This window comes from Seriola lalandi, unplaced genomic scaffold (assembly GCF_002814215.2).
Source record: "Seriola lalandi dorsalis isolate HSWRI2012SDOR001 ecotype SW California unplaced genomic scaffold, Sedor1 jcf7180002054981, whole genome shotgun sequence".
Taxonomy (NCBI): Eukaryota; Metazoa; Chordata; class Actinopteri; order Carangiformes; family Carangidae; genus Seriola; species Seriola lalandi.
Genome location: NW_019525661.1, coordinates 138,723 through 155,755, shown reverse-complemented (window position 1 = coordinate 155,755; position 17,033 = coordinate 138,723). Strand labels below are relative to the sequence as shown.

The 17,033-nt window shown below is 43.9% G+C and overlaps 1 protein-coding gene across 1 annotated transcript in view; it reads right to left on the bottom strand.

The window, feature by feature from the left end:
- rnf31 (ring finger protein 31) overlaps positions 1-16,484 on the bottom strand; it is a 26,459-nt gene extending 9,975 nt beyond the window's left edge. Inside the window, exons 1-18 of the mRNA XM_023398193.2 lie at positions 16,322-16,484; positions 13,647-13,845; positions 12,747-12,893; positions 11,613-11,768; positions 11,436-11,492; positions 10,005-10,182; positions 8,723-8,915; positions 8,410-8,543; positions 7,063-7,235; positions 5,786-6,019; positions 5,527-5,694; positions 5,273-5,440; positions 5,005-5,190; positions 3,933-4,139; positions 3,660-3,833; positions 2,501-2,599; positions 786-875; positions 74-188 (exon numbers count right to left, since the gene is read on the bottom strand). Coding sequence (XP_023253961.1) covers positions 74-188; positions 786-875; positions 2,501-2,599; positions 3,660-3,833; positions 3,933-4,139; positions 5,005-5,190; positions 5,273-5,440; positions 5,527-5,694; positions 5,786-6,019; positions 7,063-7,235; positions 8,410-8,543; positions 8,723-8,915; positions 10,005-10,182; positions 11,436-11,492; positions 11,613-11,768; positions 12,747-12,893; positions 13,647-13,844 — 2,677 coding nt within the window. The 5' untranslated portion in view covers position 13,845; positions 16,322-16,484. The remainder of the gene's footprint in view (positions 1-73; positions 189-785; positions 876-2,500; positions 2,600-3,659; positions 3,834-3,932; positions 4,140-5,004; positions 5,191-5,272; positions 5,441-5,526; positions 5,695-5,785; positions 6,020-7,062; positions 7,236-8,409; positions 8,544-8,722; positions 8,916-10,004; positions 10,183-11,435; positions 11,493-11,612; positions 11,769-12,746; positions 12,894-13,646; positions 13,846-16,321) is intronic.
- Positions 16,485-17,033: the final 549 nt, after the last annotated feature.

Sequence of the window (17,033 nt, the reverse complement as noted above, 5' to 3'; positions counted from 1 at the left end):
TGTGTGTGTGTGTGTGTGTGTGTGTGTGTGTGTGTGTGTGTGTGTGTGTGTGTGTGTGTGTGTGTTTTCTCACTGATGCCGTTGTCTCTGAGGTATCCAGCCAGACCCTGCTTCTGATACTCTGGATCATTCTCTCTCTTCCATGACTGGTACTGTTCACAGGACAGACCTGCATGCTGGGACTCCCACTGCAGAGCACAACACACAAACAATACTGTATATATATATATACACACACACTGTATGTTCTGCTGGTGACTATCTGTCCCTCCCCCTCATGAAATCAAAGCTTTAAAAAGGAACTAAAGGGAGCTAAGTGTGTGTTTTCAGTTAAGTTAAATCGGATCACTATGTTTAAGAAGTATACTAATAAACTCATCAGTGCTACTTCAGTTAAATTTGAAGTTTGTGTGTGTTTACAGTGTAATGTAGAGCTCTGTCCATGACCATAGTGTCTTTAATTTGAAAGGTGGGAAGGATAAAAAGACAAAGAGTAACGTCAGACTCTGACTTTGGTTCAGACTGATGGGCACACCGGCTCGTGTCAGACACGATGGAGTCAGTAATTAGTGGAGTACGCACAGACCGGTGTTGGCTACGCACAGGTAACAGGTATGTTACTGAAATTTCAAATAGTCTTTTCAGCAGTTAAGAACATTTATCATTAAGCGGCAGAAGCATTTATATAAAAACTAAACATTAGATTTATTAGATACAGATTTACCTTTAATGAGAGACCAAATATAGAGAAACATCAAGACACCACAGAGTCACAGAATACTTACAGGCTTTTTACACTGAGCACAGAAACTGTTCCGACACTGAAAACAGGTAACCTTCAGCTGGTCTCCATCATAGATAAACCCATAGGAACACTGAGGAGAGGAGAAAGAAATATAATATATTATGAATACACTGGCTTTGAGTGTCATTTAGCTACATTCTTGAATATAAAAACATTTCAGGCCTAGAAAAATGGCTGTTTATGTGAGTTGTGCTGGTTTAAAGTCAATAAAGACGTGTTAACAGATATTCTTCCATTAAAATTAAAAGCACTAAAAACAGGCCTGAAGTGCATGGACTGTGTGGCCATCACCAAGCAGACCTGCTGTTCTGGTTCATGGAGTTGCACCAGTGCAAAAGAGCCACAGATAAGAGGCTTTGACGTGACATTGCTAACTGCTGCACCACCGTGTTGACCTAATTGGTACAATCATGACCAATCTACAAATGAAAAACTAGTCTGTAGTTGATATGATTGTGTTATTCATCATTCACTCTTAATTCTCCTCTAGCTCATGATTTAATGAATGTAAAGACAGTAGCTGGCTGTGTGATGGCACTGCACTCTGAGGCTGCAGGTTTATCAACATACGTGTCCTGCTGCCTTCAGACGGCTGCAGGGATTTAACGAACTGAAGCAGAAGATCTTCATACAGTAGAGAGCAGCTGTGGACAGCAGATACTGGGAGAACCACTTACTTTTGGAGGATATTAAGTTAAAATAGGGCAGAGGAGTGACGTTACAGACATGGTTCTACTCAGTGTAAAGTCTAAGGACTCTATTTAATGATCCAAAGCCTATGGTCTGAAATAGGTGGCACAAGTGTGTTTAGGGCATGTCCATGTCCCACTTGATATTTTAACAGGGGGAAAAACCGTCTCTGCTCCAGGCGCATGGTTCTAAAGGGTTGTACTTAATCTCTTAATTATTCATGGGAGTATTTTGGGCGTAACATCCAATAAACCAATCACAGAGCATCTCCCATTCCTTTTCGAAGCCAGGTGAGCTGCACCTTGGTGCATTGCTGTTATAACGGCGTGAGTTAGATTCTATTTGTGGTCAGTTGATCATGTATTGTGACTGACCACTGAGTCCAGTCCTGACCACGGAGTCCAGTCCTGACCAGTGTGTCCTGTCCTGACCAGTGAGTCCAGTCCTGACCAGTGAGTCCAGTCCTGACCAGTGTGTCCTGTCCTGACCAGTGAGACCAGTCCTGACCAGTGAGTCCTGTCCTGACCAGTGAGACCAGTCCTGACCAGTGAGACCAGTCCTGACCAGCGAGTCCAGTCATGACCGGTGAGTCCAGTCCTGACCAGTGAGACCAGTCCTGACCAGTGAGACCAGTCCTGACCAGTTAGTCCAGTCCTGACCAGTGCAACCAGTCCTGACCAGTGAGTCCAGTCCTGACCAGTGCGACCAGTCCTGACCAGTGAGTCCAGTCCTGACCAGTGTGACCAGTCCTGACCAGTGAGTCCAGTCCTGACCAGTGCAACCAGTCCTGACCACTGAGTCCAGTCCTGACCACTGAGTCCAGTCCTGACCAGTGCAACCAGTCCTGACCACTGAGTCCAGTCCTGACCAGTGCAACCAGTCCTGACCAGTGAGAACTTAATGTTCCTGAAGCAGTGGTCTTTAAAAATTGTACTTTACTTTTTTGTTCTCCATAATTTTTGTTGACAAAGCAGAGGGCGACCCATCGTACACCCATGTACTCACGTGACAGCACCAAAGGAACTTGGGGTCCTTGATGAGAGCCTGCTCTGTCAGCTTCTTATGGAACAGCTCATAGACCTCTGGCTCCAGACACTCTCGCAGCTGAAGCAGGTAAAACAGTGACACACCCTGGAAATCAGAATCTCAGCTTCTTTTAATCCCTCTGAAAGTCTCTTTAACCCCCCGTACCACGGCAGATCTGACTGGAAGCGCAACTGAAACCCATGAGGAGCAGAGACAACAAAGCCTCGAGTAATACAGTATGTTGCTACGGCAACACAGAGGGGTCTTACAGCTATCAACTGTATATTAGTATCAGCAGTATCAAAACACAGAACCACGATGGGTTTATGATACCTCTGCCTATAAAAGGTGCTATTTTTACTGTTGTAGTTTTGCTATTGCTAAATAGCTAACGTTAGCATTAGCAGCTTTTTACTGAAGAAGAAGAAATGTTCAAAACTTCATTCCTTTACTCATCAAGAGCTGTCTCCAGAGGTGGAAACAAACACTTTTGTTATGCTTCTATTTCTATCATTCTTTTCTTCTACTGAAGTTAGCATGCTAACCAGCTAGCACCGGACCGTCTAGTAGTCACTTTCCGATACCGAGTCACTGTAGCCTCCAGTCTGTCCTTAAGAAGTAGCTGCTCAGAGGACGTATTATAACCTCTTCTCTTGTAGATGCCAAGACTGGTAAGTAAAATCTTATGTATACTGTAGCTCCTTTAAGTATCCAAAAAATGAATGGAAACAAAATGGCACATACACAACCAAAGTAGACAATGTAGAAGATAAAATCTATATCATTATCTATAATCTGTATCTATATTATTTTATATCAGTAACAGTAAAGTTCAACTTGAACTTGGTGATTACTGACCATCCAGTTTAATATAATTCGCTCTGCTCGAGTATAAACTGCTCCATAAAAGAGGCAGGGTCTGCTGATAGTCCTCATGAGTGGATGGTATAAATACATTTGAGTTAATTAACACACAGGGTGGTTAGTGACTAGGGGGCAAGTGGTCTCTACGTCACCAAACAAATTGAATTTTGTTATGCCACTTTCTGGTGTAAGCAGGCACCAGTATTAGTCCGCATGTCGTCCTGACAGTGCTGGATTCAGGTGACCCTCCTCATTCCCTCCCTCTGCTTCTTACCTGGATGTCCAGGGTGGAGAAGTAGCTGTTGAGATGTTCAGGGTCGTTGATGTTGGGCTCCCAGCAGACTGGACACACCATGTCCCTGATGTGTTTGTCCCTTACAGCGATGGTGAAGTGCTGCTGGAAACAACCACAGCAGACCGAACACTGGCATGATGTCAGGGACTGCATCTGAGAGAGGAGAGAGGGCGGGAAAGCAGGAAGTGACTGGAGATGTGGAGATGTGATCCAGTGCTGGAGAACTGATGGAAACGTTCAGTGTCTCAGTACCTTGCTGTGGGGGAAGATAGAGAGGCAGATGGGACACTCTTTAGCCAGCACTCTCTTGATAAACTCCCTGTCGTGGGACTCTCGTACAGCCTGCACTACATCCTCCAGGGAGTAGGGGGCGCTGTGCTCCAGAAGCAGCGACAGCGCCAGCTCACAGCGACCCCAGCTGGGAAGATCGTACACCGCCAGTAGCCTCCGACATATCCGCTGGAAGAGAGGAAAGGAATTATATGGAAGAAGACTGACTTGACTTATCCTACCAGCTGTAAAAGCCTAACTAATGCTGTCTTCTTTAATGTTCAGGTTATGGTTGATTGGGGGCGGTTCCACTATCGCCATCTTGGCAGTGTCTGACTCCGCCCCTAACTCCCAGCTAATTCAAAAATGGTCAAAGAGGAGTGACGTGTGTGAAGCTGAGACTTCAGTGCATGTCGGTTTGTGGAGTCTTAATAAAATGTAAACAGGTGAGTTATATAAACAGTCATCATGAAGGAGGAAATTAGCTCTACAGACCAAAACTGTTTTTGTACCAGGCTGTAAACATGTTTATTTCTGCTGTAAAGTTGGACATTTTAACATGGGAGTCTATGGGGATTGACTCACTGTTGGAGCCAGACTCTAGTGGTCATTAGAGGAACTGCAGGTTTCTACACTTCAGTGTTGGCTTCAGTTTTCAGCCCCAAAGGCTGATGCTTGGGATGAACACATGTTGCGTAACTAACTTTTTTCTCTTCTCTGCAGTGTATTACTTCCTGTTTACTTTCATACAAACCGTTATACAGAGACACCTCGTGGCATTAAGAAATACTGCACTGGACTCTACATTAGCACTAATCTGGAGTCGTTTCTTTGGCCAATAAGAAATGTGAAAGAAGAAAAAACCACAGTGTTTTCTTCATGGTTTTTTTTCAGTTTAGCGTCTCACTTGTTTACGACCAAAACAGATTTCTGTTTTTCTATTCCATCTTCAAACGTTGACATGGAGAAATCTGTTCATTACCATGACATGAGGGCGCAGGACGAGCTACTGGGGAGAGCTCATGAGTTTTCTAGAACCAGACTGGACTCCCACCTGTTTGTCAGGGTGATGGATGTCTACAGGAGGCTCGGGCTTGTCACTCCATATGCGGTTGTGGAAGGGCTCCAGTAGGGGTCGCTGCAGCAGGGCCAGGGCCCCTCTCACCTCACCACCGCTCTGTCTCAACACCTCATGGCAGCGAGCCTCATCACTGAAGCCCAGCGCACACAGCTCCTTCACCTGAGAGACGAGGGTGGAGACAATTCAGGACAAAAAGAAGACCGGTGGGGGTTTATTTTTTCATGGTGACATGTCACGTCACCTTGGCGAGTCGGTCTCTCAGGGCCTGTTTGGCAGCTCTCTCAGTGTCGCCCCCTGCTGTCAGCCAGGCTTGCTTGGCCTCTGCTCTGGACAGCTGGACCACGCTCTCTGTCTCTGGAGGGCACGCCTCTTTCCCAGCATCCTCAGCGGGAGCTTCACATGACCTGTTCTGTGTCAGAGGACAGTCAGTCACTGACAGTCAGAGGAACACAGAGGTGTGATGTGTCAGGTCTAAACTGAGAGAAGCAAACTGACTTTGTGCTCTGCTGTGGTCGGGGAGGATGTCGCCACCAGCATCCTGACCTGGTCTAACAGCAGAGGAAGCTCCGTCTTTAACCACTTGCAGGGCAGGATGCTGCTGTCCCCAGCCACCCTCATGCTCGTGTACACCTCCTCTGGACTCACGCCTTTCTTCTCCCCGTCCTGACGCAGACACACAGCACGCCGACATGAACAGAGACAACCACATGTGGTCTACACCTCAGGATGATGGAAGCTGATGGAGGTGACTTACTCTAATCAGTTGTATCAGCTTCAGCCCCTCCTCCTTCATCAGCTTCTGCCTCCAGGAGTCCAGGTCTTCGGGGGCGGGCTCTTTGGGTTTGATCGGCAGGGCGGGGACCCGTCTGACGGGAGAGGGAGGGCGGAGCTTCGCGGGCAGCGGTGCTGGCTCGGGACGAGCCAGGTCGCACATCTCACACACTGTCGCAGGAGAGTAGTTCAGATAGGTGCAGAACTGACACACCCACTGTGAGAGAGAGGGAGGGGGAGAGGGAGGGAGAGTTTAGATAATTCAAAGCTCTAATTCATGGGAGGGGGTGGGAATACACATCCTGAGAGGAAACACATTATTTTGCCCCATAACTTAATAATCATTTCCCGGAGAGAAATACAGCATGTGAAAAATAAATAAATACATAATGACTAGAAATGTATTTTAATCAGCAAAGGCTTTCTGCTGGAATCACTTTAGGTCAGGGGAGATAGTATAAAGACGATGCGAGTAATAAGCTGTGATGGATGAATGGATTATATGTAGGATTTTCCGTCAGAGGCTGAGGTTATAATCTTTTCTTCCAAGAAAAAAATCACTTGCCTCTCAGGGCTTGTTTTTTGTTTTCTTGTCTTCACAGATGAAAAAAACTAAAACTTCAACTGTCTACAGTGACTTACAAGTTTCGAGCTACAGGAAATGTGGGCTCTCCCCTCAGAAGCTCCACTGAACTCTGAAGAACTGTGTTTTTCAGATCCAGTTGGTCTGGCAGCAGCTGCAGCACCTTCCCAGTCAGGTGAGATGGGTTCAGTATCCACCTGAAGACTGGAGCAGTCTGCCTGCTGATCCAGCTGAATCCAACACTGCCTTCTCTTAAATCCAAACTAAAGACTTTACTTTTCAGTCAAGCTTTTTCTTAAATCAACACACTGTATTTGCATGTATGTCTGTGTGTATTTACATGTATGTGCGTATGTGTATGTACGTTCTGCTGTTTTATTCTGTCTTTATTTTAAAGCACTTTGAGACTTGTTGGATCTCCTACAGTTTGTGGCCCTGGTCCTTCACTCTACACTGGAACACTTGCTCCGTCTGGATCACGGCTCTGCCTTCAAGACCATCTGACCAGTGAAGCCCGTTGTGAAGCTGGCAACACCCATCTGAATTTTGGATTCCCTTCCAGACAGACCTCAGCCCCAAACTCTACGCCCTGTACACCTACTGTATGAGTGTGTTTCCACCCCAGGACAAATTCCAACATACCCACACACACTCACATACACACACCATTAACTTACCTGGCTGTCAGGGTCACCGGGCATGCCCAGTACTGGAGCTGGTGGTCTGGGGGGGGTGATGGGTGGGTGTGATGGGGTCACTGGAGGTCGTGTGGCTAAACGAGGTCTTTCACACACCTCACACAGAACACTGCTGGCTGCGTTCACCATGGTACAGCTCTTACACTGCCACTCTGAGAGGGAGACATCCACACACACACACACACACACACACACACACACACACACACACACAAATAAATAAATACTGTTAAAACAGAGCAGAAAAACAATCTGATTTCCCATCAATTCTACTTGATGGGAAATACATATTCTCTGAAATACACAATGTATCTTCTTCCTTCAAGTTAATTTGACATTAATGAAACTCACAGCTTCCTGCGGGTCTGGAACTTGGTCTGGACCAATGGGGTCTAAAGGCTCATTCTCACATATAGTACATACTGATGGTTGAGCTACGGAAGCCCTGAGAGTCAAGAGAGAAAAAAAACTTCTGCTGATCTAAACTGTTTCTTCTCCTGTGTTTATGACTTACAGCAGGAAACATTTTCCCAGGATCATTTTTATAAAGTTCTTCCGTGAAATGTTTATGTAAAGCATAAATTTGAATTTCCTTCATTTGTGAAATTTGCTATATAAATAAACTTTGGTGCAATTCAGCCTCTTGTGGCTGAAATGAGTATTACAACAACAAAATATGTTAGAATTACCGAATATTCCTGAGTTACAGTGTTGTATAATGACCAGGAGTGTTTTTGCAGAACATTACGATGTCACAGTGAAGTTGACCTTTGACCATTTGGATATAAACTGTCATCACTTCATTTTGTCTTTATAGACATTTGTGTTAAATTGTGTCATGATTAGTGAATGAATTCATGAGCTATGGGAAAAAATGCGTTTTGTGAGGGCACAGAGACCTTGACCTTTGACCTTTGACCACAAAATTATAATCAGTTTGTCTTTGAGACCAACTTAACATTGGTGCCAAATTTAAATAAATTATATCCAGACAACCCAAAAAAATATAAAGCCTCCGGCCCCTGAGGCTGCTGGTGAGGAGGGAAAAAAATCCTGCTTGCCTGTAAGGGCTTTAAAGATGGGGAAAAAAATGGAACCTGACAAAGAGTGTTTTCTTGATTCTCAGGGCGTCTGAATGGGACTGTACTTGGGCCTAAAATAAAACTATAAACCATCACATGAAATAGTATCACCAAATATTACTTATTACACAACTTAAATTAGAGGACACGTTGCTTCTAATATAAGTTGCATTTGCTTTTATCTCATTTTGCTTGTAAAGGAGGATGAAACCAGAATAAAGGTGGAGCAGGAGACAACACAGACCTGTGATGGTGGCAGGCTGAGAGTCATCTGCTTTACAGCTGATGGACTCCAGGTGGGGGCGCTCACACTCCTCACACAGCACATCCTGGGCAGAGTTGACTTTGGTGCAGTGAAGGCAACTCCAGGTGGAAGAGCTGAAAAAAGGAAGAGCGAGTGTGTTAACCAAGCTGTTCAAGCAGCTACATTACAACGGTCAAACTGCTCAGTGAATCCTGCAGTGAACTGTGACCTGATACTGACTCACACATACGGGCTGTGGACCAGTGGAATCAGAGTATTCCCAGTTCATATTGCCAGAACCGTTGATCCTGACCTGTGACTGCTCCTGTTTTTGGACGATGATGATGACGACGACGACGACGATGATGATGAGTTGACGGTTGTTCGACGGTGGTTGGTCCTCTCAGGGTAGGAGTGGTACAGTCTGTCACACTCTGAGCAGAGGCCCTGGAGGCAGGTGAGGCAGTGGGCGGAGATTCTGAATATTCCACAGATGGTGCAGTTCTCTGAAACACAGGTAACGACACACTGCACCAAACACTGTCTCATCATGGTATACTATAACCTGCAGCAGGTCACTGTTAAATCAACTGTATGTTGCATTGTACCAAATATGGGACTAATACAATATGTCAAATTTAACATACGGTGTGGAGATACAATGGATCACTTCAGTGTCCCAATACAGTTCAGGGTCTCATCCTTCAGAGGCTGCATTTGAAGACTGATTGCGTCACAGCGGAGTGACTAGACTGTCCCATTTCTAAGGCTCCTTCAAATGCGTCCTTCCTTTCCTGGGCAATGAGGATCCTTCATGGCCCAACCTATCCCAAGATTCATTGCGTGCTGGTGATGAAAATAATTCAGCAGCAAACAATGCAGACAGAGAGCCTGAGGATTACACTTTTAAATGTAAGTATTGAATGTCAGCTAAGATTAACAGCTAATGGTACAACTGCTAAAACCAAGGGCCTTAAAACCTCAAGCAAAAATCCTCCGTACACCACACGGTCACGGTCTACGACGGCTACGAAGGACCACACCTCCATGGACCGCGTCCTTCGAAAGATGAGGCCACTGAACTGGGACACAACTATAGTGTCTAAGTTTATCACTAACTGAAAACAGACGTTTTCAAAAGACAGTTTGTGTGAGTAAATATAATCCTATTCTTTTATGGGGAGTAAAGGGTGGAGTAAAAAAAACTGCTGCAAAGAGCCTGGCTGGAATTTAATGGTTGCTTTCGGTGCAGTTCTGACCTGGAAACGGCAAATAGCAATGAAATACCAATGCATATATGACTCGTAGCACAAAGATGTTCTTTAATTCAATAGTTTTATTATTATATGAATTCTGACTTTAAACTCAGAATCCTAAAAAATATATTCTTTTTTTTTTTCACATGTGGCCCTAATTCTCTTCTGTATATACGATCTCTTAAAAATGTAACATAGTAATATTTACTCAGAGACATTTTAACTGACATACTTTGTACTTGTATCTGAGAGCATTTTTACACAGTAAATTCACTTGTACTAGAGTAAAATTTTCCGGTACTCTTTCCACCCCTGGTCAACAGCGGTTTCTCTTGTCACCTGGGTGTTTGTTTGAGGAGGTGGAAAAAACCTGGATGGACCTGAGGCTCTGGTGGTTGGACGACAGGGAGTGGCCATGGCTGCTCCCCCTGGAGGAGTGATGGTGGAGGGGGAAGGCTAGAGACTTGCTCTGACCCTCTGAGTGGTAGACCACAGCGTCAGTATTGAGACCCACGTCCTGAGAGGAGAGAAGAGCACTGCAGGTCATCATAAACTTCAGAATGAGAGACAGCTCATTCAGTGAGATGTGATACCAACAGTTCACAAGACATGATGGCTTCATCAGACACAGCTCCCACCACCAGCCCACAGTGCCAGGATAAAATAGGGAGGATGATAAAGGGGAGAGTGGGGTCCAAAGGTCTGAAACAACTTTCTCATTCAAGTAAAAGTTAATTACATATTATGAATTATCTACACATTATAATAAGACTGATTTCAAACTTTAATTATTATATAATATTAATTATACATGTATGCATTAACTGTCATAAATCTCAATTTAATATGATCAAAGATGGCGTCCCTCAGGGATCCATTTTAGGGCCACTCCTCTCTATTCTCTATATAAATAACTTTGTGACGTCCCCCAGCGCTCTACATGAATTTTTTTTTGCAGATGACACAAATGTATTCTTATCACACAATGATTTATGTGCACTACAAATTAACCTGAATGAGGAACTGCTTAAGGTGGATACATGGTTCAAATGCAATAAGCTATCATTAAATATAAGCAAGCCAAACTTCATTGTTTTTCATTCCAATAGAAATCAAAATAATGTTGAACATGTTTGTAATTAAATAAATGGTTGAAGCTTACTCAATGTAATATCTTTCACAATGCTAGTGTTATGTACAATGTTGCATTTACTTTATATTACAGATTCAGTGACCTTATTCCACTTGACCCTTCCTCACCTACGTACCAGACCAGAAAAAAGCTGCTTAAAAATTGGCTGTTTAAAAAAAAAAAAATTAAATCAGCAGTTGAAACTAAAAACTGGGTACTCTACTGAGCTATTATTTTTATTCACCATTTATTGCTGATTGTGTATCCTGCCTATTGAGTTGATGTTTGGACTGATGGGATGGATGTTTTTGGACCATTTGGTTTTTCTTTCTAGGGTGTTTTAGGATTTAGCTATTATTGTTAGCATTATTTTTTTTGTTGTACATGTTTGTATGTTTTTACCTGTATTTTATTCTGATTTGTGTAAAAAAATAAATGATGATGATGATGATAATATATACATTATAATTAGAGTGGTCTCAGATTTCATTCAATATTCAAATAACAGGAGTTTACTGACAGAAGTTGGACATTTTTTTATTTTATAACATTTACTGATTAACAACATAATATATTCTTTTAAAGCAAACATGTAACCGAGGGGGTTACAGATGTGATTGCCGGGTGATGGACTCTACCTTGTGTCTCAGTGTAGGAATGACTCTCTCATAGAACTCAGGGTGGGGGTGCACCTCCTTGGATCAAACCAAACAACAGGTTATGAACTACACATATGTGTATATATGTAGCAGAGCAGAGCCACACAATAAATACACACTCACCACAAACACACACACACACACACACACACACACCTTGATAAGCATTTCCAGTTCCATCCTCAGACTCATCACTTCCAGTGTTACTGCAGCAACTCGGCCCACATCAGGATCTGTGACATCGTCAGGGAAGCTGAGCCCATCTGGCTGCTGATTGGAGTAACCATAGAGACAGAGCACTGCCCGCCCCCCCTGGGGGAAGGACAGAACAAACATGGCATGATGTGATCTGAAGGGTTTTATCTTTTGTTTACTTTCCCGAAGAGTTGAAATGAAATGAAATCAGACCTTCCCGGGTTTTTTATTAGGTCATCTACAGGAGGAACGACACTTAAATCAATAGAATTACTTTTCAAGAAAGCCATCAAAGTTTTAGATTAAAAAAACACCTTCATTTCATCATTGTAATATACTGGAAAAATATAATCTGTTGAGTTTTGAGAACTTTTAGATACGTTTGATTTATTCATAAGGTTTTGGATTGGCTTGCTCCATCACCTTTACATAAATGAATTCATCAAACAGAGGTCTGACAGTGGCGTTGGCACTAGGGCGACCACTACAGGGGGCTGTGAGGTGGCTCATGGGTGCACCACATTTAGACAAACTGCTATCTGTAACGGGAACCGGGGGACACCTTGCTTGCCTTTCAGGGCTTTACAGATCGGGAAAAAAAAATGGGAAAATTGATCCTGACAAAAACAGAATGTTTTCTTCATACTCAGGGCTTCTGAATGGGGTCGTACTTGGACATTTGTGCCAAATTTGAAGAAGTTCCATCAACATTTTACTGCGATATCGTGTCCACGAGAATGGGACGGATGGACATAGGGACGGACAGACAGACAACCTGCAAACAATACGCCTCCAGCTCTGACTGTCTGTGGCGCGGAGCCATAAAAAAGCTGTTTGTCAGCACAGGAAATCGTTCCCTGAGATTGTAAGAGTTTTGGGACATTCAGGACAAGATCAGGATTATCTGTTTGGAAACAAGTTCTACCATATAACTGAAACAGAAGCATCACTCAGAATGATGAACATCTGTTATATAGAGCTAGACTATAGAGTCTTTACTCTAGACTGACTGAACAAGCCATTGCTCATTTGTATTATTTCAGATCTGTTGATCTCTTCAGTAACACACTCCTACGGAGGCTGTGTGTTTGTTACCTGAATAGCATCGACAGTGGCCCTGAACACCGGGTTGTTGTGTTTCACAGTCCTCCAGTACTTTGGCCTGTTGGGGTTGGTCAGGTTACAGCCGTACTTCTCCAGGATGTTCAGAGCTGTAGACAAACGCTGGAGAGACGCAAGAGTCTGAAGAAGCAGAGAGATCAGTGAATGTAGTTCAGTTCCAGTCTGAGACAGAAACATGCGGTGTACAACGGTCTCCGGCCTCCACACCCAATCAGATGAATAGGAGCGTTTCACAAGTCATCAAATATCAACATCCAAAAACATGTGAAACTCGCATCAGACAAAAATCAGAGTCATGATTCAGTCAGAGCTGAACAAACAGACGTGAAAACACCACTGTAAATAAACCTCCATAAATCTGATCAGAAACCAGAGAAGAAGAAGCTCCTCAGTCAGTGATCAGTAATAGTTGTCAGTTCATCAATGGTACATAACACACATATAGTTTACCGACATGATAATTAACCCCACTAAAAGCTCAAGCGCAAGCTTGGAGAGAACCTAAAACCTATGTATCCGTCTATCAAGATCACAATCTTGCAGCCAGCCGCTGGTGACACCCCACAGACGCAGGTGGCTGGCCAGTGAGAGGAGCACCCTCACCTGGTCACCTACGCACCACATGTGGCGGTCTCTGCAGCAGCTGGAGGCGTGTGAGCTCAGCAGACAGCCATGCATATACTAATAAAAAATTATTTGTTACTCAATATAGGTAGCACCAACCCCTTGCACCCTAAACCCCATTTGTTTTTTTATTTCATTTCTACTGGGGCAATTTTATCCAAACGTAACCTACAGCCAACCTGGGTTAACCTGCTTGTCTGAATGGACGTTATGCAAGTATTTCCAGGTGGGAGTATTGTTCCCTCTCACCTCCTTCCTGTTGCTGCCGACGCTGTTCTCTATGACCATGGTCTCTGCAGCGATGTGCCGGTATTTGGAGCAGGGCGGTAAAGGCAGATTGGCCATAGACATGACCCCGGCCCGCACCTCCACCACCCGGCCCCCAGAGTACAGACACACTTCAGCCCGGCTCCGCACCTCCTGCAGCTGCTCCGACAGAGACGGCATTCTGCACACACACACACACACACACACACACACACACACACACACACACACACTGTCAGTGACTGTGAAATACATGCAACCATGCATCTACACTAAGTGTGTGGACGGAAACCAGGGTCAAGCTAACATGCTCACAACAACAACCTTAACAAGCTGATGTTCAGTAGGTATCATGTTCATCATGGTCACAACCTTAGTTAAGCGTGTTAGTATGCTAACATTGCTAACTGGTGCTGAACACTAAGTTCTGTATTTATTAGGTCAGAAACCTAAAAGATTTTGACCTGACGATGGCGCCAGAGGAGAAGGTAAAGGATCATCCTGAGGGGACATTTCAGTCTGGATCAAAGTGGTGGTTAATATTTTTTCAATGAATGGATTTTCTTCTTATTCTTCTTTCATCTTCTTCTTCTTCTTCTCCTCAATTCCCTAGAATCCGAGGTGACATTTTCACATGTTTAAATAGACTATTACTAGTTTTCTCTGCCGCTGAATGCGGCTGGAGCAGGTGGTGGTGACCGTCGCTTGACAAGAGCTATTGTTGCGTTTCCAAGACAACAATACATCAACAATAATACAACAATATATATAAAGATCTACAGTATACATGTCTCCAGGGCAGATTGAAGGCTACACTGAGTCGCCGTTGGAAGGTGACTTGCTTGCTGTCATCTATGTCAGAGCGCCCATGAACCTCAACAGAGTCCTTGAATGAGCAACGAACATTTAGTCAAACTCCCCACCAATCAGGGGCTGAGAAAAGAGAAGCCAGAGCAAAGAGAGAATGAGAAAACAAAAAGGAGCAGAAAGGCAACAATGTGAAGAAGCAGCAGGTTTAAACAAAGGAGAGGAGGAAGGAACTAAAACTTCAGCTGGCTTCAGCGTGTTCACTTGACTAGACTCAAAAACACTGCTACACTGCCCCTTAGGAAGCTAATATCCTGCAACCTGCTGGTCTTACTAATGCTTACAATTAGTAAAATTGCTAGGGGCACAGTTTGGAAAACTTTGTCCCCCTGTTCATAATTCCTCATCTCTAGCCTGACAGGAGAGGACAAGAGTCTAAATTGGAAAGAGATGCTGAAACTTGACGTGTAATGAGGTGTATATAATCCTGCATGGACTGAGGCAGCGCCTGGGAGAAGCCACAGTGATCACAAATCTGTTCTCAGAGCACGCAAAAACATGTGTGCGAACAGTTCCTATCATTGTCTTTTCACTACAGGAGCTGAGAGAGGCCAAACTCCCCAGATAACAAAATATCATCAAGAGAAAAGGATTTTTTTCTTATCCTGAGATAACGAGATAATTATCCTGTTATCTTGTTGTTCTCTCATTATAATGAGTTTGTTCAGCAGAGATCAGATGTGCCGAGCCGGTCTGCAGATGGAAACTTCTAGAGCTGTAAACTAAAAAAGGCCAGGATGACGCATTGATCAACATCAATAGAATCAAGAGAATATTTCAATCAAGGGCAGAAATCACACCGTGTCCTTTCATACAGCTAACGAGTTACTAAGGAGTGTTGCTAAGGAGCAGTGTTATATGTATAAATGTATGTGTGTATTGTGACGACCCCTGGGGTCTTCTTTGGGGTGTGGGATCCTTTTGCTGACCTATTTGTCTGCAGCTTGATTGGTTCATCTGGAACACCTGTGTTCCACAGTATACAGGTCCTGGCTGCCTAGTAATCTCTCTCTGCTCCACAGGCACATCTTGTTTTGGGTTTGGTTATGTCTTAGTTTAAGACTTACAGCATGTTAAGCTCTGCACTTTACAACACGTGCACTCACATACTTCACTCATGCACCACACACTACTGATGTGACTGATTTCCAGTTTAATAAAAAGTATTCTTTAATAATCTTAACCATTGTTTGTCTCCCTTTTGTTGTGGCCACTTAAACCATGTGTGTGTGTGTGTGTGTGTGTGTGTGTACACATTACATTTCAGCATACTGTTTTGCAACTGACCACAGGTTGGGAACCACTGCAGTCATGTCCACTAAATATGCAGTTCTGCCATCTTTGATCTCAACTACACACCTGTAAAGACTGTATCTCTCTCTCTCACACACACACACACACACACACACACACACACACACACACACACACACACACACACACACAGCACTGCTTCTGTAGTAGCAGTAGGCTAGGTGTCTCCAGGGGCACATTTTGGCATGATGAAACACACGCGCGCGCACACACACACACACACACACACACACACACACACACACACACACACACACACACACACACACACACACTCGCGGCTGATAATGACCACGCACACGTTGAAACAGTTATTAAAATCCCTGTGCCACAGTGCGCAGGTGTAACCTGTCAGTCAGGCAGCTGGGATCTGTGGACACAGCGGTCTGTGACCAGGTGACAGTGGACGTGTCGGTAGGTGCTGGTGCTGGTGCTGGTGCTGGTGCTGGTGCTGGTGCTGGTGCTGGTGCTTCTACCTCTTCTGTCCGGGAGCAGCGGTGAAATCCCGGGTCTGCTCCTCACGGTCCTCCGTCAACACCGACACCGAGCCGCGGGCCACGGCCTCCGGAACACCGTGTCACGTCGGTCGCGCAGTGTTACAGCAGTGATGTCCGACACAGAACAACGGATAACGAATGATGTCCGCTTTAGTGTTCTCTCCGCAGGCTCCAGCAGAACATGGACGCAGTGGCGGTGACGTCATCCATACGCTCAACGTTTTTATCATTTTATTTATGACGTCATTTTCATTTAGCGCTCATCAGTTCCACATAGCTAGGTTTGATTTAATACCCTCTGGAATTGGCATGATGTCTGATATGAATTCAAAGTGTAAAAGTAACATTATGTCAGATTTGGAATTATAATAAGAAATATTGTGTTATAAACAAAATGAGAGAAGTTTAATTTAAAATGATACACTTGATTGATCCTGTAAACCAGGTACTTTCAAGATTCAGAGACGTTGACAGAAAATGTGTATTTTGCCCGCTAAAAAATCTGAGAGTATTTGTCATTTATTTTATGAATCTATTAAATGGTTTTGGTTAGATATAGAATATTTCTTTAAGATGCTGACTGGTTCAACTATTCATTTAGAATAAAGAAAAAAGAGATGTATGTTTTAAGATGGATGGATTGTAAAAAAAAAAAAAAAAAGATTTAATTTGAATCTCTTTATTTTAAATG